General features: G+C 40.0%; 2 protein-coding genes across 4 annotated transcripts in view; one reads left to right on the top strand and one right to left on the bottom strand.

Annotated features, from left to right (window-relative positions):
- The first annotated feature begins 103 nt into the window (after positions 1–103).
- ccdc24 (coiled-coil domain containing 24) lies at positions 104–19,801 on the top strand. The gene is made up of 9 exons (XM_072688636.1): positions 104–143; positions 1,079–1,252; positions 5,377–5,534; positions 10,029–10,178; positions 10,281–10,385; positions 14,161–14,215; positions 16,109–16,172; positions 17,736–17,841; positions 19,191–19,801. The coding sequence occupies exons 2-9, from the start codon at positions 1,121–1,123 to the stop codon at positions 19,768–19,770; spliced, it is 1,350 nt and encodes a 449-aa protein (XP_072544737.1). The 5' UTR covers positions 104–143; positions 1,079–1,120; the 3' UTR covers positions 19,771–19,801.
- A 4,218-nt stretch (positions 19,802–24,019) lies between these two features.
- slc6a9 (solute carrier family 6 member 9) overlaps positions 24,020–27,939 on the bottom strand; it is a 48,035-nt gene continuing 44,115 nt past the window's right edge. For all 3 annotated transcript variants that reach the window (XM_072688227.1, XM_072688226.1, XM_072688225.1), the window contains exon 13: positions 24,020–27,499. In XM_072688227.1, coding sequence (XP_072544328.1) covers positions 27,263–27,499 — 237 coding nt within the window. In that variant the 3' untranslated portion in view covers positions 24,020–27,262. The remainder of the gene's footprint in view (positions 27,500–27,939) is intronic.

The following is a 27,939-nucleotide window of genomic DNA, read 5'->3' as shown; positions in this document are numbered from 1 at the left end:
AACAACAATGGACTCGATGCGTGTGATACCCTTTTTACATATAATTAGAAACCACCTCCTGTAATCTCGCGATGTTTGCTCCTTGCCAACGAGATTGTTTACATTGGATACAAGAAGCACCGAGAGGAGCCGCTGAGTAACGAGTATGTATGAAGTTAATAAAACGGAGCTAGTTAAACACAGTAAACCGGGTTCACTGATTAACAGCTCGATGTCTGCTGTGACACTTCTTTATGAAAATGTGGTTTAGCAACAGTGAAGAGCAGGTTGAGCATCGTGTAGCTAGCTAACCTAGTGTGTTTACAGCTGTTGAAGAGGCTCCAAAGCACCTCGAAAGACGTGTTGATTGTTAGCTAGCTTTATTAATAATAATGATTTCTGATATGAACACTGTCTGTGGGATGGGTTCATTTTACTGCTACTGATACCGGTGTTCATCCAGAGACAAAGAACTACGTTTTACACTACTAGACAAGTCTGTACTAGTCAAATTAAGGTGGACACACTCGTCATCCCGAGTGTTTAAATATAGCTAGGATACAGTGATATGTTAATATTCTATCATACTGAAATTTAAACATATGGAAAGCCCCAGGTTTTACCCCACATAAAACTTTCTAGTGTTGGGCCTGTTTTCTCAGTAGCCTCTGTAGACTGCCATTTTAATACTGACTAGTATTCAGAAAGTGGTATAAATGAAAAGATCAGGTAAATTAAATGAATATTGCTGATTCATCACATTTCAAAAATGTGAATAAAAGTGTAAGTGTTCTTAATGCCATTAGTATGTGTATCTGCATCTGTATCAGTGCCCTCTCTGTACCTGATCATACCTAGTTTAGAACTGTGTTTTGCTGCTGGAAGTTTCCCTCAGGATCAATCCATCCACCCACCCAGCCATCCATAAAATAAATATGTCAAGAAAAAATAAACATAAAAAGAATAATTACAGTATTTTGTTCACCTCTTGTTCACTGAGATCTTGAAATGAATTGTATTAGTTATTATGCACAAACAGTATTAATGTAGCAAGTGATTCCAAACCTTTGCATGCTAATGTATATGCTTTTACTGTCAGTCATGCAGATGCCTACTTGATGTTGGTGACCATTGCAGCTCAATGGAGAATTACCAGCGTCAGCAGTCTCTGTGGGACCTGATAAAGGAGTACGTCCCTGACTCCGAACTTCCAGAGGTTAGGACTGTGCTTGGGGAAGGACTGATAGACATGTACACGGAAATATACTCTGAGGTAAGGGTGGCTGTGGAGATCAAGATGTGACCTCTATTTTCTCTTAAAGGTAATTGGACAATTGACTGCTAAGCTTTTTAATGGCCATGTGTGGAGTGGTCCCTCATTATTTCATAACAAATTAAGGAGATAGGCCTGGAGTTGAGTCCAAGTGTTGAACTTGCATTTGGTAGCTGTTCAGAGGAACTCTCAACATTTGGTTCATACCTTTATTAAGCTGTGCTTTTCTGTCGAGTAAAGGTTCTGGTGTTGCACAACTGGTGTGAGAATGTCACTCACATGCTTACTCATCACTTACCTCATTCAAGACTGTGGCAATGCAGTAGTGTATTTCAGCAGTATTTTCATTCTTGCCAACCTCACTGCTGTAGTGAAAGATATAAAATAGTCCAAATCTGAGGTAAAAAATAATTAAATTGTTTCTGACCTAGCACTGATGCACTAGTGAAGCAATATTGAGAATCTTACAAAAGGTTAAACAGATCCCCAGACACATTGGAAAAATAATTTGTCAGTTAAACCTACTTACAAAACCTTTATGAGAAGAAAATCTATATTTCACATCAATATCACTTTGAATCAGCTTCAGCATTGTGTACTACATTATATAATATTAAACACTTACCAAGATATTCCTTACTTTTGTTTAAAAAACCCATGTCTTACATTGTTTGTGTACATTGTGTCCATGTATATAATTTATGTAGTTATATGTTTTTAAAACAGTAATAATTCACAATTACCATTTTACAACCTCACTTTAGCCTCTACATTTATGTATATATATGTGTGTGTGTGTGTGTGTGTGTATGTATTTTCAGCCTACAGACATTTAGCCAGCCCAATCATTCTGAAGTTATAAGTAATGATTCAGTCCATGACTCAGAGTAGCTCATTTGCAGATCAATCGTAAAGTGAACAAAACAGCCTGTTTATTCTGAGAGAAATTTAAATATATGTGAATTATATAGTCTGAAGTTCCCCCCACTCATGTTCTATTCCAATAACTCTACTACAGATTGGTTCTTCAGCAATAATGTCATGTCGATGAGTGCCTATGTGTACTCATTGTACTATTTTTTCATAATGAAGGAGTGTTATGACACACAACCTTGAGTGTTCTATTCCCCACAATTTTTTTTTCTTGTCTGTTTGTAGTTTGTTGTGTATTCTTGTCTTCATCCTTTTAGTTTAGTTTAAGCTCATTCTTGTTTTCTTTTGCTCAGGGCATTTTTGTTAATTCATGGTTCATTGTATGATTTATAGCAACAGCGTTCAGCCACCTTGGCGAATTAACAGCATTGTTACAATGCTTCTAAACCAATCAGCTTGCGTGGCCTGTATTAACATGTGACACATCAGGCACACCATTGTTTACATAGTAAGCCAAACTCTTATTAAACTAGAACATGTGGGCCTTTAAATAGATATTTATATGAATGCTTAAGTTATGTTAAGTTATGTTATGTTAAGTTAAGTTCTGTATTATTTATTAAATAATAGGAATGCAGTAATCCAATAAATGGTTTGTAGAGGCATAAGCTGCCATGTGCTTTACTGCAAATGAGCTATTCAGACAGGTATTTACACACTCTAATTTCATCCTGTCATTAAAATGATTAAACTAGTTGTAACATTTCCGGCTGTAGTTTTATTTGGCTTGGAGATAAACAATGGGGGGAGGGGGGGGCAACAACAGACTGGAGCATTTTCAGAGAATTCAGCATGCTGTAACTGTAGCGCTGATGGTAGTGCATATCATAAACACCTGGGTGTGGGATGGGAGGGAGGATAAGGCTAGCACACTAGATGGCCTGGTTTAAGAGAGCGCAGAAGGAGCACAGGGCTGGTTTAACGTTCTCCTCTATGGTGCTTTGAAGTGTGTTTCAGGAGAAGGGGGGCTCAGGGCAAGTTTGAGGCCAGGTGTGGAGAGCAGTAATTGAGTTCAGGCTGTGCGCCCCAGTGTGATCATTTCCACTGTTTGCCTTCCCTCCTTCTGGTTTTTCCCATGTCTGCTGGCTGGCAGTCGCATGCGTGTGGATTTCGTCCAGCTTCTGACAATTTCCTGCCTCCGTAGGCCACTGAGTGTTTAACTTGGGAAGGAATTCTAACCAACTGACAGCACATATGGTGTGTCTCGTCTAGCCGTGACTATTGTCCACATTTCAGGGAACATAAGGTTCAGGGTGAGTGCGGTGGTTGAATATCTGGCTTCTGAATTCTGAGATTCTCGTCACAGACGCTGTTTCTTCATCACTTCAACTTTTGCAGTTTATAGAGAGTCAAGCCTGCAGCAAACAGGCTCTGCTACAAAGGGTTTTGAGTGATGCCATAGATGATAAAGAGTTGTTTTTGTAAAAGAGATGTGTGTGTTTGTTAAGAATCTTTTAAAGGTTTAAAGCAGTCAGCATAATGGTTCTTTACTAATTACTAAGTCTTTTACAATTCACCAATATCTTTCTAAGAATTTTTCTAAATTTGTACTTGAGAAAAGCTTGAGAAAAACTTGAGACTCAGATGAGCATTCTTCACAGCTATGCTCTTATAATGATAGATCCCATTGTCCGTGTAAATCCCAAACAAATTGGGAAAACTGTATGTTTTTTTTTTTTTTTTTGAAAAGAGACCATTGGTGAATAAAAGCTCATTGTTATTTTTGAAATCTAGAATTGGTTCTTCTATGACACCGCCTAAAGAACCATTTGTAGCTCCATCATTTTTTAGAGTGTAGCCCTGTGATGCAACACACACGCTCAGCGCCACCCACTGCTCCACCAAACTGCAACATCAAACAGTACTCCCATTGGTGGCTTTGTGGGTCACAATACAGAGTGATGTATTTTGTAGTAGGCTGTCTTTGGTCATAAATGCACTGAGGGTGCATCTGGTAAAAGATGCAGTGTTGCAATTAGCTTTGCAACAATGGTTCACTTAGCGTCGAAAATGGTGAACCAAAGTCCCAATTTTATGATGTTTAGTGCCATTTAAAAATGACACTGCAGTTTTGTACTTTTTGGTGTGCAAGGTATGCTTTGCTGCCTTGCTTTGCAATCTTCAGGTGTGAAAAGATGTTTGCCCTTCCCTACCTTTAGTTAATGACAGGCCTTGCCCAATCTACAGTTTAATTCAGTATACACCATCCATTCCATAATAACTGATTTAGTGCTCATGAAGTAATGATCAATGCATCCATGTGTCAAAACTGTGCCAGAAACTTACCACAGCAGATATGACAGGTCGTCCTGCGTTTGGTCTGTTCACGTCTTCACATCAAACTAGCCGAGTCTGAACGCAAACCAAATCATGTTAAATCATGCTAAGATCAGTGATATTACCTGACAGTCAAATAATTCGTTTGCAAGTATTATTATGGCAAAAATGGTCCATTATCTAGCTTTTGGATGATAATTCATAAATGAATGCAAATTATTGTTCTTGTGCTTTTTTTTGCTTTACCTTTATTTAGTCATAAACTATGGTTAGTTCAGAATGTATACTAACCATAGATTGCACTTAATACTAAGATACACAAACATCACCCATAGTTGTTTAATTAATTTCACAATTATGAGAATTTCTGTCTCTGTGCATCACCTCAATAAGTTTGCTTTAATACTACTAATAATTTGAACTGTCTAGCTGACTAATCTTAGCAATTGTTAATCTAAACAATTTTCATTTTAGCATAGCAAGCATGACATCTTAATTACACCCAAACCTGTAGATTTTAACTAAAGCAACTATTGAAGTTTGGCTAATGAATTAGCTTAGGTAAACAGTAAACCAGTGAATATTAACTTGAATGAACTCAAAATAAATTACCTGAGTACTTCTTTTACTGAGTACTTTTGAGCGCTATTTAGTGTTTTGTTAGATGGACTGACTGATTTTTGAATACTGCATTTTTATTGAAAACAGGTCAAAATATCAGGTCACCAATCAGAATATGTAATTTACATGTAAAGTCTTAAACTCACTGTAACAACAAAAAGTTTGATAACACAAGCACAAGTGCACCTCAAGGGGAAAGATACATGTGTAGTACTGATCCTAGGTCAGCTGCACTGTACCTTGTCGATATTATTGCTCTAATGCTTCTGCATTTTTGTGTTGCTTCACTGCAGGTGCAGATGTGGAAGCAGATCTGGCAAGATGTGCAGGGTGTCAGGCCCCAAATCCCCCGCACCCCTCTGGCTGACCCCCCTGCCGTGAAAGACTTGCTACGGGCCGAGCTCCAGCTGCTGCTGCTCACCTTGCGAGAGAAAGCAGCCAGACTGGGCAGGTAAGAAGACTGGAATGAGCCATTCTTTCTGCATCAGCCAGTCAGTGTTTTCCAATGCTTTTCCAGAGTGGCTTACTACACAACCACAGCACTGACTGTAGAAAAGAAATGGGAAAGCTGAAAAACAGCTGAAGAACAGCATTTTTCATATAAATAGCCTTCAGTCGCAGGCCTGTGAACTGTTGGGGTTTCGAGGTCTAAGCTAGCCACTTATGAAAATAGCACAATACTAACTTTTTCAAACTCATGTTGATACTTCACTGACTTGTAATAGGAAGAACTGCACCGCTATCATTTCTACTTCGAGCAAACTGCACTAACTCTGGTCAAACAGGCAGTACGACACTCATGAGAACTGTGGAACTGTGGAACTGAGTCATGTTTCTGTAAAATCTTGTATTACTATTCTACAACCTCAGTCCACAAGCTCCTTTTACTTTCAGATGTCACTTCTATATCTCACAGATTGTAAAATGCAGGTGTCTTTTAGTGGTGGCTTAAAGAACACATTCCACTTCCAAACTGTAGGAATTCTCACAAAATACTGCTCTAAAACTTTAAACGTTGGTTGACATTCGTTCCAGTCAGATTTCTTTTTTTTGCTCATTTCTAATTCAGCACTTTACTTAAAACTTAAGGTCATCTAAAAGTAAAGAAGCATGACACCGCTTTTTAAATTCAAGTTTAACTCAAACTTAAAAGAACAACAAAAAAAACACAGCCACAGTCTAAATTTTCCAGAAATATTAACAAATAAACTGTATTTCTGGTGTAATACCTAGATAGCTGCTCATTGTTCTTATCTTAACGTTAGTCTAGTCTGGCTACTGCCTTTACGATGTAACCTGCTGTCCTTTGCTTTACATTTTGTTATTATTATTATGATATTTCCATAATGAGCCTTTCAGATCCTGTAAATGTTTAACTGGGGATGAATTGGCCCAAACTCCATTTCTCAACCAGCTGTCCCTTGGCTCACTTGTCTTAAGACCTACTCTCTTTACAATTAAACATGCTGATAAATGTGCAGACCTTAAAGAGGTCACCAGGGTGGGGGTCAGAGTTCAGAACTCCACTCTGTCAAAGGTGGTTAGAGCTCCAAAGGAACGAACCCTGCATTTTGAGTCATTTCTGGGGGCGGGCTTCAGAGAAAAGAGTGAGGGGATAAATCTTTTTACCTATCATGGCTAATTTGGAATGCAGTGGGATATCGGCTGCACTGCTTGCTGTTGCTATTGAAAGCCTTTCTTTCGCCTTTCCACAGTTTGTTTAAGCGTTACTGTGATGGCCTTTTCATTTGTAGCATTTAATGATCACGTTCCAATTTGTTGCCTAGTTATCTCAATTGCAAAGGGTCCTTTGTTGTAACATGGCTGTTTGTAGGCATTTTTTGGGGGGGTGGGCAGTCCCCGTTTGTCATTGTAACAATGCATCCGGATGTCTCTTTCTAAAGGAGTTATTTACAGGTACCAATGAGACAGGAGGAGTGGTCGTTTCTAAGTGATGGAAAGATGCTGGAAAGAATGCTGTCTCTGCTAAAGTTCTTCCTTTTGGACAGTGGTTTATTTGTTGTCCTATAGAGTGGTTTACACACAGATGTCTTGTAGACTTGTAGATGTGACCCAATATGACATAGCAGTTAAGATTACAGGGAGGCCTCAGATTCCCAGACAAGGATAAAGCATGATTATAGATTGAAGGGTTGTTTTTTGCTTTTCATTGGGGGATCTCTATTGTGAGTGTCATCAGGTCCAGCCAAAGCTTAATCTGTGTACGGAAAACTGTCCTTTAAACTGTTCATTAAATCTTCGGGGAAGTAGGCCAGGGTGGCGCTTGGTGCCATACACCTCATTGTTGGGAGCAGGTGCACAGCAAACTGCAGCACAGTTAATCAGAGGGAGTGACCTGGAAGCTCACAAAGAGCTTTAAAGAGTAATTTGCGATTTCTTTCATGTGCTGCGGAAATAAATTGCCCTGCATGAAATAAGCAGATGCACAGTGCATGATCACCCCATGAGTAGCGCTGTTTGTTACTTACTGTGGTTTTGCAAATATCTCTTTCTCTCTCTTTTGATTAAAAGAATAGTTCAGCCAAATGATACAGTGGTGTCTTAATACATTGCATTTTTCAGTACCATAGCATGACTGACCCTGGGCTTTGACCCCAGCTTCTCTAGCTTTCCAAGCTGGGATATGCAAAGAGAGCAAGTTGGTTGTACTGTACAAGTACAATGGTAGTAATGCTTTTTAAATATGTTATATTAAATATATTAAAAATATACAAGCAATAGTTAAATAGTTATAATAATAGTTAAAACAAGTACTTTATTAGCTACAGTCTGTTAAACGTAGATTGGAATTAAGAGGCTCTTATTGAACTATGACGTAAAACACAACATGCTGTACTGTGTACAATACTACTATGTTTCTCTTACCCCAAATGTACTTCATCAAACAAGACAATATTGAGTTTTGTGCTGGAGGTATGCGGCTAATACATTTTGCATGGAATGGAACTAATTAGCAATGTGCGAACTGTAATCTTATAGATTTTCTATAGTGGTTTCTCAGACTGTTCATGGCTGTGTAATGTACTGTTGCCTGTTTCTTTTATAGATTGTTGTAACAACAGGGCTGTGTCTTGGCCATTTTTGCTCCTGATGCATATCACGATACAGGGGATACAATCCAAGATATCCTGATATTGTGGTATATTGTGATACTGTAAGAAAGGCCATATGGATATGGATGGATAAGGACATGGGACAGTAGTGAAAGAACAAGGACACAGGACAAAGTGTATAAACAATAAGTACAATAAGCAATAAATACAACTATGCGCATGTGTAAATATGTGCATAAAGGCAGAGGTAATAAATATACTAATAAGTAAACTGTGATGAATGTGTAGTCTAGTTATTACAATTGGCTGTTTGTGCGTATCAATGGAAGAGTACAGTATGTTCAGCTAATGTAAGCTATTCTTTAAAAATCAATAATGTGTTTTCAGAATCGATACAGCATTGCAAAACATAATATTGTGATACTTCTATATATATATATATATATATATATATCAATATTTTTGTACACTCCTTCTAAACAAGTCTTTTGCAGATTACTTAACAACCTCATGTTCTGTTTGGGAGCAAGTGTGTGATTTTAGCCTTCATTTGCTTAGTGTATATTTGTGAAGTAATTCTTAGCTCCTGTGCAAAACTAAGCAAGCCTTTGCAGTGTTGCAGTACTATTCCTTAACCCACTTTCAGATGGAATGTGGATCCCTGCCCACTGGTCTACCCCAGTCTCAGGGGAGCTTTCCCGGCACTCCCCACCAGCCAGACTGTTGTCGCTGGGAGTACTTCTAGCAGGGGCTGGCCTGGCCTTCCGAAAAAGGGGGCCTGATTTATAGGAGCTGCCTGGCAGAGCTTTTTTCTCGGCCTTTCTCTCCCTTCCCTTTCGCCGGCTTCCCACCCCTCTTGTGTGGTCCGCCTCCCTTCTTTGTTGTATGTGATTTGTTATGGGTGAGCGCGACGGAGCTGCACCTGTCCCTTTTTTGTGCCGGGCCCTGGCACTGAATGCCCATTGAGATGGAGGGCCCTAGCATAAGGCTGCTTGGAACTGGCTAGAGGATCTCCCCTAAATCTACACAGGAAAAGTGGAATAACAATAAGTGCAGGAAGTTTGTGTACACAACATATTTCACACGGAGGCAACCTGTAGGAAGAGTGGTTTGAAAGGGGCCTATTTAACGTAATAATGGAGGAAAAAGTGCTTTCTTTGATGTCGTGGCACTTCTGTACCATCTTTCTCCAAAGGCATTAGGACTCCCTTCACTGACAGAGCAGCTGTGTGCTGCTTTCTGATCTGTGCATGAGGCCACAATGTGGCCTCTGTTCTTGTCCAACCCCCCACCTCCAACTCCCCAAAATGTGGCTTAGGTCCTGCTCGTATCAGATTGAGAGCCGCAGAGCCTGGCTATCATGCCTTTGGCCTCATTCTTGTGTTACACTGAACATTTCTTCCACATTTTTGCTCCTGAAATCCAGCAACAGAATGTATTTATACTTCTGCCCCTTCAGCACTCGGCAACCCAACTCTGTAACTTGACGTGGTCTGACACGTCCTTGGTGGATTTACTGTTTAGTATCATTGTTGTTTTGTGTGGTCCATCTCTGCTTCAGCTTCAGTTTTTAATCTCACATTTTCGTCAAGCACCCTCTGATACAATACAGAATTTTGAAGGCCAGTTTTATTTGTTTCGTTATATTATCCATCTCTCAATACTGTAAAAATGTCAAATGTCCATTTGTATGTCTACCTGTATATTTGAATTTCTTACTAACAAAGGTCTTTCTCTTTCTCTTAGTTTGAAACCTTGAAAACCTTGAAAACTTAAATCAGTGGTTTTGTCCACTTATCAGTCCGCAGTAGTCCACATTACTCTGATTTGCTATTTTATGGAGGAACTCTTTTTATGTGTGTGTGTTGCAGAGATGAAGCTGAAATCATGTCCCAGTATAATCGCAGGGTGGTGAGTTATGCTCTTGGTGACAGTGGCAGAAATGGAAGCCCAGACAGCCAGCATAAAACAGCAACATCATGTAGTAGGCCTGAATCCAGTCTCAGCCGCTGTGAAAGCAGGTCAGTGATACTCAGGCATGATAGTCCAAAACTGAACAAATTCTAATGTTTAAGTGCATTGATGGAGAATTTATCGAGTTCAAGGTCTTATTTAATTCACAGAACAAGCTCAAGATCCTCATCTCGCTCTGGTTGTGAAGACGAAATTGCAGTTCTGAGGCATAAATTAAATGTCACTCACATAGACGAGGTTGTGTCACATCTCAAGTAAGTGGCATTTATCCTCCTAATGGCTCATCGGGTTAGAAAATACACTTGTAGTAGTAGAGTGATGCTTGTACTATTGTTGTGAAATCCTTATAAAACCACAGCTATTTAAGTGGTGGTACAGGTGGATGGGTACTGTGTTTTTAGTGTTTTTTTTTTTTTGATAAGTTGGAAATGACAGTAGTAAAAGAAGACACTATAACCACAATGTTTTAGTCAATGAATTGTGCTGTATTAAAAACTTAGGATAACATATCATCATATTGCCCACAAGTGAACAACACAAAAAACACAAAAAACAAACATTTTACATAATGTTCCCCAAACTCATTGTACTCATTTCAAATAGGCTTGATTTGAGTTTTGACACTATATGATGTACCAATAGCTTTAAAAATGGATTAACATTTTTTTTTTAATTAACACGAAAATTAGGCATCAAAGCAGATACTATAAATGTTTTAAAGCTATGTCGTGTACTGTTGTCCATTGTTATAGATAACACTCATACATAAAGCAAAATAATGCGTGAAGACATACAACACCATCTATAACAATTTCCATAAATTCAAAATAGTGTTCATTTGTGACCTTGCAATCTCTTGCTATTACACCCTTTTCATTTGCTTGTGACCTGATGAGAGGAACGTCCTGGAGTGTTTCTCCCCCGAGAAGAGTGATGCAGATCAAACACTCTTGACTCTGTGTGCAGATATACACAGATATGGACAAAAGTATTGGAACACTTACACATGTACAGAAGCTTTTATTTTACATGCATAGACATTCATATGGAGTTTGCCCCCTTTTTGCAGCTCTAACAGTGGGTTTGGATCTATGCTGTTATTAAGTAAGCGACTTTTATACACAGCAACCCCGCATTTTGATTTTGTGTGGTCTCCACTTCATGGCTGAGTTGCTGTGGTTCCTAAATGCTTCCACTCACCGTTGATGGTGGAATATACAGAAGGGAGGAAATGAATTACAAACTGACTGATCACACAGGACCACCAAAATTGCGAGAAGCAGCCCAGTCAGGTTGCAGAATGATTGTTAGTGGTCATTTTTTTGCATGTTTTCAATTCATGTATTCTCTGCATCTGACTGATATAGAATGTCTTGAAACATAATTTTAAAGGAATAACATGACAATCTTGCAGCATGAAGCTGATATTCTACCTTAAAATTGCACTGCAGTTGCATTGTGCCTCATGTAAAATCTGAACCATATTCCATAAGGTGGAATAGATAAGTAACAGTAAGAAGCCAGAGTTTACTTCCAGGCTTGTTGGTGCAGCCGTGTTTGTGGGAATGTTCAGAACAGAGCTAAAACTAGCACACAGCTGAATAGGTATTTAGGTCAAATTTAGACCTGCTGAACTTCCAAAATCCAAAATAAGAATCTAATCGTATAACAGTTAGAAGACAGTCATAAAAATGAGTAGACAAGGGCTTTAAGATGTGTGTGTGTGTGTGCACAATATAAAGGGGAAGAGTTGTATTTAGCAAAACACCCTAGTGCACTCGACATTCCCCCTGTTCTCTAGATCAAAATATATCTATAAGAAACTGTACTATTTCTATATTACTGCATAATACTGCTAAAATAATTCTGTTGCATTCCTTTAGTACCGTTGTGTAACGTGATCTACTGTACAGTCTACAGTCCACTGTAATATTCTTGTTGGACTCATGCAGAATTACTTCATATACTATATAATTTGTGGTTGCTCTTATACCAGCAATCCTTGTCTAGACATTACCACTGTCTTCACAGTTCCTACAATTAAGCTTTAAATAAACTGTAACTAGGCTGTATGTCTCTGAGATCATTTACTCCAGTCAGACAGCCTTATCCAACCTAGAGCATTAATATGTACAGTTCAGCATAAATAGTACACAGTTGATATGACTGATTAGGCAGAGATTAGTTATGCTACAGCGAAACACTAACAAACTCTACCCTTTACAGAATGTTGTCAAAACATACTCACTAATGATGTCGGCTGGATTGCAGAAGAGACATGTTCAGTGCCAAGTGGAATACGTGTGCTAATGAAAAGTTGAGAAGTAGGCTAGCCTGGAACGATGATACGCTCATCATAGAAATGAATGCCATACAGGTTATTGGGAGGTGTAGGCACTTTGCCAAGGTGTGGAAGAAGCCAAACTGAAAAAGGAGACTCTCAGATGTGACTAAATTGGTTCAGATGGTTCAGAACAATCTTCTGAAACTTCTGAGTGTCTCTGCACTCAAGCGAGGTTTACATTGCCACAGACTGAGAGGCTACCATTCATGAAAGAAGCCCTTGCTTTACAAACGACACCTCAAGCACAAGTACAGTTTGCAGCTGACTACCTCCTGATTCCTCTACATAAGCCCAAACCATTAGCTAGATGGTTGAACTATAGACACAATTGAATGCTCCACCAGTAATAAAAAAATGATTTGAACTTAAAGTGGTCAAATATCCACCCAGAAGTCTGCCAGAAGCTTGCTGATGGCTACCAAAAGTGCTTGAAAATGTAACCAAATATTAGGTGTGCAGTATGTATATTTACCCTGTCTGTATAATTGTGTAGTAATGTAACATTTTTTTTCTGAGTGTCCTTTATAGTAAGATACAAACACAACTTCACATGAAGTAAAAGACATACTAAACATACCATTTATTTATGCACCGTACCAGCTTGACATAGTTAGCATAGCTTCACAAAGCCAGGCTGAAGAATTTACTTTCTTTCTTTCTTTCTTTCTTTCATTTGTTCATTCATTCCTGGGTCTGCTCGCAGCCTTTGGTGGGACTGGAAACACTAGACCATGCTCAAAAGGCTGGGTGGAGCAACGATGTGGGTTAAGATCCAGATTGGGTGGGCCAGTTCAATCCATCCCTCCACCAGAACAAACCCCCCTGTTGTGAGCGAATGAATAGCAGACCCCTGCATATGCGAGATTCCTTTGCCTTTAAAAAGTGAAGTGATTTAAGAGACTACAGTGGTTACGTAACAGAAGAGGAAGGGTCATTTTTTCAGGCCCAGTCCTTATATTGGCTTGTTAAGGAAACTAATGAGTAACTAATGTACCTTTTTGGTGTCATTCACATAAAAGATTTAAAATATATCTTAAATTTACAGATTGCATTTATTTATCTATCACATTAAATGCTTTTGCTTTCCTAATAATTACAGAAATATGCCATTTACGTTTAAGCTAATGTGTGTCTGATGTATCTGTAGCTCTACATTGTCATCTGATTTATATTATTCTTTAGTAATGTCTGTGCTTCGAGGAGCTTTTGTACACACCATAATTTTTTGCCAAAAGTTTGTGGACACCACTCAATTGGGTGAGCTCTTGCCCTAAATATCACCTATACCATAGTAGCACCTTAGCAACCTCCTCGCAACAGCTTAGCAATCAAAAGCTATATCACAGCAAGACCATACCAACTACCTGGGATACCAGCAACAACCAGCTGCACAACCATTCTGCTTTTCTGTCAGGAAACACATACAATCATTTTGGCATGTTTGATATAAAAAAGAAAACCTGCTGACTCTAAACACACATATATTTGAAGCCTCTGAACAGTTGCTGAATTCCATCAGCAAACATGGAAAATGAAAGAGCATTTACATGGAATCAGCTGTGAAATGAAATTTCAGCTCAGACGTGATGTGTTTGTATGTGATTATTTAAGGTATAACAAGTTATTACTATTGATTTTATATTGATTGATGGGTCGACTTGTATATCTGTTGTATTAATTGACAGGTCATTTCTTACTGATGAATGTGAGGCCTTGAAGAGGGATGTTCAGTTTCTGCAGGTAGGATCTCTCTTTATTGCCCTTTTATCAGCTGACCTTATCCAGCATTATGAAATTTAACTTACAGTATGGATTAGTACAGGCTTAGCTCCAGATTGCAGATCTAACCCTTCTGTTATGCCTGTCAGTCTCAATTATTCCCTTACATTAAAAAAAACACAGCAACTTCTAGATGTAACAATAAAATTATATGTTTGTTTTTTAATATCCACGTCAATATCATCTCCATATTGCTGGAATTGAAACACCAGGTCAAATGGAAAAATGTTACTACAGATATTGTGAAATATTATAAAGAATAAAGTCCATTCAACTGAACTACCAATTTTAGTGTAACTGTAGATACACAATTTACGCTGGTTTAGGAGGCTGGTTAATGAGGCAAATGGCACACTCCTAATCTGTCTGGATGGAACCCTTGTTTAGTCTTAGATATAGTGTTAGTGTGGGATGGTTATTAGGTTGTTATGAGAGAACCCTGCTGGAGGTGAATGTGGTGCTAAATGTTAGAGCATAGGGCAGGATGCATATAGCCTAGCACAGAGCAAGACTACTCCTTATTTTGTGAACACGTGTAATAGCTTGCTCATAAATTGGGTCATGTTGCACATTTAGCCTCAGTTTGGCTCTGTTAGCCAAGGCAACATGACATGTAGTGTTAAACATAGATCCAGATGTGGAACCTCTCACCGCCAAGCAGATGTAGAAGCTATCGATCCCTGTCAGACTCAAAGCACACATTTATATAGTAACCACATAGTGTTGGCACGGTCTACATTTTAAAATGTAAAAATAGCAGAGATATTTTTCTCATTGGTAATGAGGTAGTTCCCCCAGTACCTACTATGCCCTTTGGAAAGGGTTAGTTCTTGATCTTGTTTTAGAGAGTAACTGTAGTTACACAGTGTCTATCTCCTAAACTGAGTATTCTCATTTCATTCTTAAGGCATTAAATATTCCCTTTAGTGGTTCTATGGGGCTATGATAGGTTTGGTTATGGAGGACATCTCTCCAACAATGGAACAAATATTGTAGAATCTTATACTTGGTCATCAGCTTAATTGCTTCAACCTTTCATGAAAAATGGACCAACACAAATGCTCTGAAATGACTTATAAATCTTTCTGTGTTACTTTTACATTAACCAAGAAGAAAGAGAGAAAGAGAGATCCAAAGGAAGAGAAAGAGAGAGAGAGAGCTTGTCTGGATTTCCTTTATGCCCCACTCGCTCCCTCCTAAACTTGAGTTTCAGGCTTTGCCGCAGAGCTGTGGGCTAGGCATGCGGATTGTGTATCATGAGACTACTGCAGTTACCGCCGCTCCCTGCCGACCACGCGTCTGCCCCAAGCGCTGTCCTTACACAGCCACTCACACAACTTAACACACACACACTCACCCTAACAGCCCAGCTTGGTGCACCAGGACAAGGCTCAGATGATGCTTTTTTTTGGGGGGGGGGCGCTGGGCCTTCACTGCCATCTGCTATTTACCATGTGCACTAATGGGAAAGCAGGTCAAGGCCTAAAGAGGCTTTCAGCTGGGGGACTGCGGTTGAGAAGCTGGAGAAGGCCTAGTTTTAAGAGGTCGAGTCCTGCTGGAAGTGTGCTGCTCCATTACTTAGTGGTTTGAGCCACAAGCAGCAGTGTTGATTACCAGACTGTACTCCACCACTCTCTGGTAAATACTCACTGATGAAGCAAGGTACTCTCTAATAGTGGCCACTGGCAGGTTGTGGTGGGCTAATGTGGAATAAACTGAATGATATTTCTATTTATTTCTTTTTTTTTGCAGTGGAATTTTAACAAAAATGTGTCTTTGCCCCAAACATTATGGAGGACACTGTATATTATAGCACACAAGGTTTACCCCCCTGTGTGTGTATGTGTCTTTCAGGAGAGCGTGGAGTTGGAATATCAGAAGCAAAGGGAGCCAGAGTTAGTGGAACCCACCTTAACAGGTCAGAAAAATCCCAGTGTACACACATTTCCTGCTTCCATAAATGGAGCCACAAGGGCATTGAAGTTTAGATACTGTTAGCACAAATGGTGAAATGCAATGTACACCAGTTAATACTGTGCAAACTGCATGTTGTCATCACTAGCTAGCATTGTGGTGAGTGATGGGAGGGTCATCACCCCACCCACCCAGAGACAGTAAGGCCAATGATGTGCTCTTGGCTTGACATGTTGTGCTTTCTGAGGTGGTTTTATACAGATTGGATATTGAGGTGCCATCAAATCTCTGTCAGCTCAAACTAGTTTTGCCATTGTTTTGCCATTTGCCAATCTCTCTCATCAACAAGGCATTTCTGTCCACAGAACCGCTGCTTAATGGATGTTTTTTCTTTGGTGTACCATCCTGAGTAATCTCCAACTTGTATAAGCATGATTTTATAAAGGCAAGGTAATTAGATGTCTGCTTAATTGAGTAGGTGTACAGGTGATGTGAAATTCAGCTTCCTTCTGCATTAGTCAGTAATCAGAAAAGGAACACCCCACCCTCAAGTATCGGCCCCAAAGCACTTGTAGCTGTTCAAAAGTTCCTTCCACCCTAAAGATGCATCATCAGAAGGGGGTTTTCCTGGTCTTCAAACTGGAAAATCTCACTCTAGAGACTAGTGCAGCACTGCTGTAAGATGCCAGCTGACATGTGTACAACATAAATAATGAAGGTTACATTTTTTTATCTTTTGTTAATAGAGTGTCCCCTGTTAACATCTAATTCAGTTCAGCTCAGTGGAATGAGTTTTAATGATTGTAGTTGTAGATGTGACTTCACTATGTCATCCAGCCGTACTGTGTCCTCTAGTTTTCCATCTGTAAACCTCACACCAGTAGTCGCCATTAGCACCAGCTTATTCAAAACTCTTAATGTTATCCAGATGTGCTGCTGGATGACCTGCTAAACTGTGTTTCACTCCCATCTAGTGGCTCAGTGCTGAATTTATGGTACTATTGTTTTGCACAGCCTGAAATCAAACAGTGGCTTGTAACCCCACTGCACAGATATTTCTGCATTTATTGCAAATTCTGCACAGATCCAGAGAATTTGGTCTTTGTACACTTTCTGAAGGAAGAAAACATGAAGTATCTGATCCCTTGCGCTGTTATCAGTATGTCCTCCCTCACAAAAGCATTCCTATCTGTGCGGCTTTTACAGCTGACATTTTTCAATCTCGTTTCTCTGAGCCTTGGCAGCCTCCCCCTAATTCACAAGCCTCTTTTGTGCAGAGGCAGCACTAAACAGACTGCTGCCATCTTGCCCGCTGCCACTCGCTGTTTAAGCACTGCCAAATTACGAGGCTGCCAAAGCAGCCAGGGCAATCTGTACAGCCAATCTTCCACTAGCAGAGTAATAAAGCAGAATTCCCTCTTTTTGTTTCTTTTTTTTTACATGGGATTTGATTTTTTTTTTCTCCTTCACTGGAGATTGGAAGCGGGCTGTGATTGAAAGGGGCTTCCAGTCGTTTTGAGACTGAGGCCAGTGTTTTGGCAGCTCTCTGATGCCTGTTTCCTTGCAGAGCTTAAAGAGGAGCGGCGCGTTATCCAGAGAGACTTGCACGTCCAGAGTTTGATGAGTGAAGCCCCAGATAAGCTGAAGCCCAGCTGCTGTCCAGTCCCCAGCAGGTGTGACCGCATGCTTTTGTTTACAGCTTTTCTCTGTTCTAAACTCTGTTTGGAGCCACCAGATAACAGCCAGCCATTGATTTAACATAAATCAGCTTTATCGTCCTTTCTGACTGAATAGTTTCATGTCTGATTCTGGATTTTTAACTGTTATTCATGAGAATCATGAGAGTCAGTTATGTACAAACAATAACCCACACATGACAATTTGTGTCTTGTACACGTTATCATGGTCCTGTGCTGTGATTGTGCTGCTAAACACACATAGGTCAGGTGCGGATTACACCAGTCCATTGAGTTTGTGTTCATTTTAGTCCTCAGCCAATAACTGCGTCCACATTTCAGCTAGTGTTTGTGAGTCAGTCAAAGTGTTCCAGTGTTCCATCATGTCTGTTAAACCTGGGGTTGGATGGTATTTTTCATACAGTCTCAAAATGCTACCGTTGTGTACAGTATTTCCGGGGGTGGGGAGTAGTGGAAGCTGCGCAAGCAGTGCAGACGGTCCTGCTTTAATGTGGCTTCCAAACAATTTCACCCTGGGTTATGCAGGATGCAGTGTTGGATCTGTAGCCCAGTCACTAAGCCAGTGTTTGCTTAGCTAGCTCAGCTACAGGTCCACAGAGCTGTTGACTAACAGACACGAGCACTGACGCTAAAACTTGTATCTGAGAGAGCAAAGTCGAGCGACTGCTGTTGGAGTGAGTTTTCACACTAATGAAGTTAATGCGGCTCCTCAGGGTCCCCAGTGTAAATGTACGAAGTATGTCTTATAATAATTGATATTATTGATGATATATAAGTTTATTAATTGCTGTATTTGACCAGTGTTGCTCTCCTCTCCATTTTGAATAGGTGGTCCTAAAAGTGGGTCAACCCACAATCAATAGGGTTAACATTGGTGTAATCCTCACCGGACAGGACGTATGTTGTTTTTAAGGGTGGGCTTTCTCAATGATTAGCCTGCATTATTTATCTAAACCAAAATAACTTGCCTTTGTTGATTTAACTTTAAACGGAAAGAATACAGGGTTTACTTAAGTCCTACAAGTTCAATTCATTTCCAAATTTAGATTTATTAAAATAGCATTTTTTACAGTGAATGTTGTCACAAAACAATTTACAGAGAGCCGGGTCCGAGTCTCCTTTGAACAAGCCAGTGGCGACAGTGGCAAGGAAAAACAGGAATAAAAGAATGAGCAAAGAGAATGGCAAATGTGCCGTAAATATTGCTCATAAGATTATAAATATTGCCAAAAATGCAATAACAATATCAGTGGCCCACCCTATGGTACATATTCTATATATCTTAGCTAATGCTGTACTTCTATGCTTGTTTGTTTTTGAATAAGGTTTACAGACTTGCCTGCAACTGACTCAGAGATGGCCAGTCGGTCACCCTCACCAGTGCCACCCCGGATGAATTGTCTTTATCCAAATCCCTCTCCTCCAGACATCAGCAGGCCTGTTCATTCGAACAAGCCCAGGCACAGACCATCCCTTAAGGTCATTCAGCCCCTGCCCTCATTCCCAGCTAGTGGTCAGCCACAAGAACTGGACCTACATCCCTCCTGCACTAACCTGAGCCACAGAACATCCACAGCCTCCACCACAGATGATCACCCACTACAGTCAAGTGATGCTGCTCCATCCGCAAATATATGGAGGACTTCCAGCTGTAGCAGTGAGCCCAGAGAGGAAGCGGCCCCCAGATCGAGCCCAGCTGCAGGCTCAGACCAGGAGCAGCTATGTGGATCCTCTGTTGCTGGCACCTCCTTTCGCTTCAAACAGCTGGGCCTGCGGGTAAAGACAGCCAGAACTGTGGCCCTGCTTCCCACTCCCCCTGCAGTGCAGAAAGCAACCAGTAAGGGGCAGCGAGCAAGCAGACGCCTTGCTATTCCTCAGACTGGAAGTCTGCTCAGCTCCTCCTGAGCACTGGGCTGTTCAACCAAACATCTCAGCTGATAATGTGACACAAGCACAATTGCTCAGTAGTCAGTGGTGTTCAGTCTTAGATCTTGGGTTACCCACCTCTAACGCTGAATTCGGCTCATGAAGACCTTACTGATTAGCTGAGGAGTTGAATCAGGTGTGTTTATTGAGCCTCCAGGACTTGACCCAGACACTCCATCTCAAAAGCATGTTTTGCTTGTGTAGAGCAGGGGTATATAGAGGTATATATAGACCCTGACATGGGTCATAAAAGGAAAATCCATTAAGAAGACATTTGGCAGAAATGTCAAATTTAGATGCTGGAGAGCTACAACTCTGCAGAAATTAGCATTTCCTCTCCTTTAACATTAAATTCAGCTCAAGACTTGGCTAATTGGAAAATGAGTTAAGAATCAGGTTTGGAAATGTGTTGAGTCCTAAACTCTGCAGTAGGCGTGTAATGATACATGCATTTTGTACTGAACCATTGCGGTATGGGGATCAAGCTATTTGGGTAAATATGGTAATTTTACAGCATGGAAAACTTAAACTGTAAACTGTTGGATTTGTGGGAACTGTTTGGTCTTGTGGGAACTGTAGTGGTATTCTTTATTCTTTATGTTCTCAGCTTTGGATTTGGGGCAACTGGAAATAAACAAGTAGCTGGTGTTATTTTACCAATATTCATAATCCAACCCAGGAAATCATAATGGATCCAACAAGGATGGTGTATCAGCATTTGTGTGTGTGTGTATGTGAAAACATTGAAGAAGCTAATGTTTACACTGTACTGCTTAATTAACACACTACAGGCTGTATTAGTGAACATGCAGCACTAGATAGAATATAACTCGCACGACTGTCTTCTCAAATTGAATGAGAAGACAATCCCCCCCCATTGTACCGAACTGTGATGTCCGAACCGTAGTACAAACTGAACCAAGACTTTTGGGTAGGACACGCATCTGGAGTTTAAATCATCCTCGGAGAAGCATGATCTAGTGCAAAGGTTCCCATCCCCAGTTTTCCCCACTTTCTTCCTGCCCAAATACTGCACTGTGTGTATAGAGGTGCCTTTTGGAATTTAGTCTCAATCAAACAGGCCTGTCACTTTATCAGCACGCCTGACTGTGTAAACAGAAGACGGAGACTTCAAGGGCTATGATCAAAATACAAAAGAAGGTACAGGGTGGTAACATGAACAGTACTGTAGGTGCTTCTGCATTATAGGAGTGTTTACAGATGGAAGTGTTGCCTCTTGGTAAGGAACACTTACTGAATTAGTTTCTTCCAGTATTTTTGAAAAACACCAGTGGTTTACACAAGTGCTTCCCAAGCTTTGTCCTAACCTAACAAACCTGGGCTAACTAATTAGCATCTAAGCTGAAGTGGTTCTCGGAGCAGAGAAAACACTCAAATGTGCAGCAAAAGGTCTCCAGTTCCAGTATTGGAAAATACCAGTTTACCCAACTGTATTTGTGAGAAAGTAAATGAAATTCTGTTTATTAGCCAAACGATTGCACAAGGAACGACACACAATGACAGCTGATCTTTAAAATAAACTTTATTTTTTTTTTACCATTTGAAATCGAACAGTTTAAGATATACAGCTGACATGACTTAAGACAATTTTCAATTCAATTTGGCCCTAATGTTCAAAAGACATGGTTAGATATGTTTGATAGAAAGTACTGAGTTCATTTCATTGTGCTTCACTCTCCCTGACCTCACAGTACATTTTCTATATTTTGAAAATGAGCACCTGTCTTGGACAAATACTCATACAGTAGTGGACACAGACCTTCTGCCACAGCATGAACCCTTCATTTTATTGCGGACTCAGGAACAAGAGGGGGAGGTTGTAATACCTGTTTGTTGTTAAACATCCTAAAAGTGACATTGTAAAGTGCTGTAATAACAGGAAAATGCACGGTGCTTCATTCAGAAATGAAAGTTCTCCTAGAGGCTGCAGGAAACCAGGGAGAACAATTTTAGTTAAGCCATACTGTCATTGTCCAAAACGGTACTAGTTGACGAGCCTACAAAGAATAGGTTCAGATAATTGTCAAGGGAAATAAAAATGGCTGCATCTTGATGTGAACATGAGTGAATTATGGATAATTCTAAAACACATATGGCAACACTGTCCTTTAACCCTGCTACAGTCATGAAGCAGTGTCATGTAACCATGACCAATACTACCATGTTTAATGGCTTTGAATTGGCATGTGACATAAACTGTTACGACATCAGATGTAACAACTGCTGTTTGTGTGGTTGGTAACACCACCACCCAGCCATTCCCCAGCTGGGCAAGCACACACCAGCAAGATCCCTACGCTGTCCTACCTGTGTAACATCATTCAAATGCAATTTACTCTGAATAAGTAAATGTAAAAAATGAAACAAGCTGTAACATTTGGTTACATTAATGGACATGATGAGATCTTCCATGGCTTGGGCATAACGTAGCAGGGTTCAAGTAGTGTTACCATACATTTCTTTTTTCTCTCGCTCTTTTTTTTATTTTATTTTTTTAAACAATATGTCAGTATCTCAGCTCAGTGGGGGGATTTGCAGGGAAAAGTCCAACCATGATTTTTTAGGGCATTTCAATTGAATCAGCAACTCTATAAACAGTCCAATTTGTAAGAGGTTATACTTTGTAAGAGATTTACTATGAATGCGTTGAGAACCACAAGTTATTCATGAGCCAAGTCCACTCCTCCACTTAACAGCAGTCAGTGGACTCTTTGGGTCTTTACAGAAACATCTCACATTTTTTTGTTTTTGTTGTAACACCAAGAGGTCATTTTCATTAATAAACAGGTTAATCACTACGAATAGCTCAAAAAGTTTTACTTGGGCATTAGTTTGGTGAAGCCAGCCTTTTCGAAACGTGGCATACAATTTGGAAAATGAATGATTCCTCAGCTAGAATCTGCATCAAATTTCACTGTGTGGTGTGCCGTCAGTTTTCGGGCTGGACGGCACACAAGGATGATCTGAGCTGTATAGACGGTTCAGGTCCCCCCCCCCCAAAAAGACACTGCAGTATGCTATAGCGAACTGCATTTGGACAACTTTTACAATACTGTAGTAGTAGAGGTATAACACTGCTTTGCACTGTGTAACAACGTGGAACAGGTGAACGTCCTTCTTCGTCAACAGTAACCGTGCCCGTGGCTGGCAGACACGCTGCCAAAAGCATTCCATTGTAGTTCAAGTTTCAATCCATAGTGTTAGTTTGGCAATTTCATACTTTTATATATATATATCGGCTGGCTTGAGAAAGAGGAGCTTGAGAAAGAAGAACGTAGTGTCACTGCATATTGATACAAAAACAAAAAGATACAATTTGAAGATAAAATACAGTTTTTAGTACTATAAAAATAAAACACACGCAAGATCTCATATAAAGGTAGATTCTTTCTGTTAAATGACGATGCGTTACATATTGATTAAAATGGCATGACATCGATACTGATACTATCCTAATCTAAGAATAGACTCAACAGTAGGATATCCACTACACAGAACACGTAGTACACAGAAAACACCAGCTATCAGACTAGCGGAAATAAAGTAAAAACGAAACAAAAAAAAAAACACAAGAGCACCTCCCACCCCACCCTGCCTACAATACGGAAAACCTCCCACCCACCCCTTCCCAGATCCGACCATAAAACCATAAAAACACACATACACACCAGTCCAATTATTAATTATTAATTTTTACATTACTGTACAATACAGTGATGGAGAGGGGGACAGCGCAGGGGGTTGGGGGGCAGGACCAAGGTGCAAAAGCACAGTACTGATTCTCAGCTCTACTACTGCAGAAGGCTAGAAGATTGCTTTGCTTTAGGAAAGAAAGGGGTGGGGGGGGGGGGGTTCTCTTTGCAGAGACCCAGAGCCAGATGGTTTGAGCCATGCGATTCGTGTGCCATCATCAGTGTCTTAAAGCCAGACAGTGATGTCGTCATGGGTTGACCTTGTGCATTCGTATGGGACAGAACTACACCTATGCAGTACCAGTCAAAAGAACATTAACCTTAAAATCATAATTTAAGAGTTCAGTTTCTAACATATATATAATTATTATTATATATATAATAATATATATATATATATATATATATATATATATATATATATATATATATATATATATATATATATATATTATTATTCACAAAAATATAAATTGTGAATAATTCTTAATTAAAACAAATGACAAGCATCTGGATTCTAATTTGTTAAGACTCACCAGCGACATGCAGTTATACTAGATATACTTTAAGAAAAAAAAAAAAAAGTGTTTTTAAAATTTTTCCATAAAGCAGTTAAAGGGTTCTGTAAAGAAAAACCACCAACAAGATGTTTTCCACTACATTGAAGTACCATTTAACCAAGCAAAGAACCATTTAATACAATATATGCCCAAATGTTTATGGACACCCATTCAGCTACTTTAAGTTGCACTCATTGCTGAAACAGATGTGCAAAAGCACATAGACAGCATGTCAGTATTGCCAAGACAATATGACATAAACATAGACCTATTGGCACCATGCCTAATGCCAGGAGTTGGCTAGAGGGGTATAAAGCTCCCCAGCATTGAGCTGTGGGGCCGTGTTCTCTGGAATGATTGTTCTCCATCCAGTACTTCTGGGAGTTAGGGATGAGGTGAGGTGGTGATCATCCAACATCCTGACCTTATTAACGCTCCTGTCACTGAATGCAATCAAATCCTTACAGCAATGCTCTAAAAATCTAGAAGAAAGTCTTCCCTGGACAGTATAAACTCTTTTCTAAATAGAATCACTGCCTTCACTGAAGAACTCATGAAGAGTGTTTTTAAAGGTGTACTCGTACGTGTACTAAAAGCAGGTTTGCATCTTAACCCAGGTTAATGCAGATTAACCGGTGCCTTTATTTGAGCTATCTAGCTCAATGCGACAGCAGGCAAAGTAAGTTAAAGAATTCAACTCCCATTAGGAACAACAGTGCCTTTGTAAAGTTGCAGCAGTTTTCCTCATATGCAGAACAGAGTTCTGGATGGGGTTTTGGTGGTTACATTTTCAATTAAATGACCAGATTTTAAAGGAAGTCATCACTACTCATCCTAATTACTACAATCTTTTCATTAAAGGTTTATTTGTAGAATGTTTGTTCTTGAGCCTATCAGGTGGGCCTAAATAGCTGTACTTGGTAAATGAGCAATTTGGTCATCCTACAATGCTAAAAATAGCACAAATAAATGGAAGCCTATTCTGGTTTAGTGCGTCTAAACTTTTGACTGGTACTGCATGTACTAGGACATGCCTAAAACGAGGAGGTTGAACATGCTATTGATGTCTAGTTGTGCTAGGAGACTAAACATTGCAGCACATAATGCTGCTCTGTGCTCTTTTCGTCATTCTTATTGTCACCACATGTAGCGTAAAGTCCAGCTTGCCCCCATCAAGTTCTACCAGCTTTACTTGTGCTTTTTTTCCTTTCTTAACATCACATATAACAAGGCTATGCCCCTGAGTGACCTCCTCATACCTTCTGCTAGAAGTTTCATTTCGCTGTGGTTGTTTTGTTGTTTTTCATAAAGAGTTAGATTGTACAATGTTTCTATACTTTTATATTGGACAAAGTTTCAGGGGATGAGCAAATCATGTTGCTTTTAAGAGATTATGAAACAAAAAGTCAACTACTAAGGAAGCGAACTGACTGGAATACAGTCGGGAACTAGAAGAGGAAAAATATTGTAAAAAAAAAAAAAAAAAAAAAAAAGATTAAAAAGGAGAACAAAACCAAGAGTTCTATCAATAAGTGATGCGTAAGCACATTTTAGCAGCTGCATTGCTAGATCACCCCCTTCCTCCAGTGGTGTCTGGCAATATCCCTAACATATTCACAGTGTTACCAGGACATCGTATCCACGTTTTTGTGCCACTGCGACCCTATGTGTCGTAAGAGAGGGGCCTTGTTTGTTCGGGACTGGAACCGGCAGTGCCGAACACAGCTGGACCCGAAAGCCTACAGTGGATGATCCGAAGCAAAATCGGAAGCATCCAACCCAAGCTCTCCCCTCTCTCGCCAGAGCAAAGATCAAAACGTTAAATAATCAAGTCATGGATGAGGAATGGTAAACATTAAAAGTTAATATTCATGATACTCTAGCTTCTTCTTTACAAAATAAACAAGACTATTTACTGCGTGACTATACAACAGTGAATGAGAAGAGTAACTAAGGACGACTCTATCCTATGAATTACAATGACTGCATAATAATGTTTTTTTTTTTTCTCTTCCTTAATCATGAGTTTTACTCTCCTTGGTGACTTTACGGTACTTCTTGTTCAGCTGCTCGGCTCAGCGCTTCAGTGCAAGCGCAGATTTTTCAGTGTGGTGAAGACAAATGGAGAGAAAAATAAAACACACACACTCCAGCAGTGCCTCCAAGAGTAAGGGGGTGTGAGCATACCAAACTTCTAGATGTTTTTTGTTTGTGATGGCATGCCACTTTCACCCTATCCTCAAGAGAATCTGCGTGTGTGTGTATGTGCTACAGTACTGAGGCTATGATGGCAATGCCACTGCCCTACAAAAGCGCAGCTTCACTAGCTGCTCCTGCCATCCCTCTAACGCTCCTTTTCATAAGCAGGATGCATTTCGGGTTCAGAATGACTGGAAGACTATAGAGTTTATGTGCTTTGTGTAGAATTCTGTTTACATTGAAATACTCCAAAATCTGTTAGGTATGGAAAAAAGCTGATGTCATCAAGAACTTTTGGGAGATAATTGTGTGCAACCCTGAGAGTTGGCTTGGGAGTTAAATGCGCTTCAATCAGGGACTTTCTTTCAGTAGCTGTTCTAAAAGCTGAAGGCAAAATATCCTTTGTGCCGTGTCACGTGCGTTCATCTAAAAACAACAGGAACTGTGGATCCAGCAGTGAAATATAACTGCTAAGAAAGGAAAAGTTGGAGCAAAAGCACCAATCCAAACACAGGACAGGGTGCTGAAGAGCTCCAGACATGGCAGTGGGTAAAAAAAAAAAAGGTTTGTGGTTTCTGGAAGCGTGTATGTTAAGAGTATATTTTCTACAGTCAAAGAATATTTGGTCTTCAGCTTTTAACCCGACTGGCACCGTCACCGCTGTACACACAAGAAGCCAACACCCTACTGCAGCTGCTGCAGCAGCAGGAGTTAAGTTTCTGGATAATTCTACACAGAAAAAAAAAATGAACAACATATCCCACAGTCCACAGTGGGTATGCCTAAAAGGATTCCTGCATATTCTTATGAACATATGTTTACTTACAAGAAAAAAAGAAAAAAAAGATATTAAATTAAAAATAAAAAAAAATGTTTTGGATGACAACCGATTTCTCTAGAGGTTAGAAATAATAAAGCCCTTACAATATGTAAAGGTCTCCAGCGAGTGTGGCCTGGCCCTTGGGCTGCAGCATGGGGGGGGGATGGGATGGGCCGTCTCTATGCACTGGGCGTGGGGTTCAGTGTGGAGCCGTTGCTGCCCTGGATGGTCAGGCCAATCTCGTCCTTCTTCTCTTTCTCCGGCTCCTTCTCCTTCTCTGGTTCCTTCTCCTTCAGCTCCTCTTTGAGTGGACACACCTCCACGGCCTCAGGCCCTCCCGTTGCATAGCGGCCTTTGCGGTGCTCCTGAAGTGCTGGGCCCCAGCTATGATGTGGTCTCATAGAGTACTTCAACCTCTGCAGCAGGACGAATAAACGGAAATTAAGATGTAATTAATGGAAATCTTTTTGTTAAATGCTTAAAAAAACCTTTGGAGCAGATTAAGTTATTTGAAAAAAGCCTGCCTGCATATTTTGGCATTCTGCTTTTTTACCTTTTTATTCAAATGTAAGCCAAATAGTACTGTTATGCTTGTTTACATTCACTCACCATGGACATAACAGTCATGGCCATATCATACTTAACAGGAATTCTTTTCTTTTTCTGGGGCATTCAACCCCAAGAACACTGTACCAACTGCCAAGCATACTCTGCTTGCTGCACAAATTAGATGGAAGAGGTGGTTGTGGAATGGATAATGCAGGAGGACATTAAGCTTTTAGAATGGCTTTATTCTTATGTTTATATTATTAATGATCAGTTACAAGAAATCACTAAAAGCCCAATTTTCAAACAA

The sequence above is a fragment of the Salminus brasiliensis genome, chromosome 9, assembly GCF_030463535.1.
Source record: "Salminus brasiliensis chromosome 9, fSalBra1.hap2, whole genome shotgun sequence".
Lineage (NCBI taxonomy): Eukaryota > Metazoa > Chordata > Actinopteri > Characiformes > Bryconidae > Salminus > Salminus brasiliensis.
Note: the sequence above shows the minus strand (reverse complement) of the source record. Positions and strands in the feature narration are given on the sequence as shown.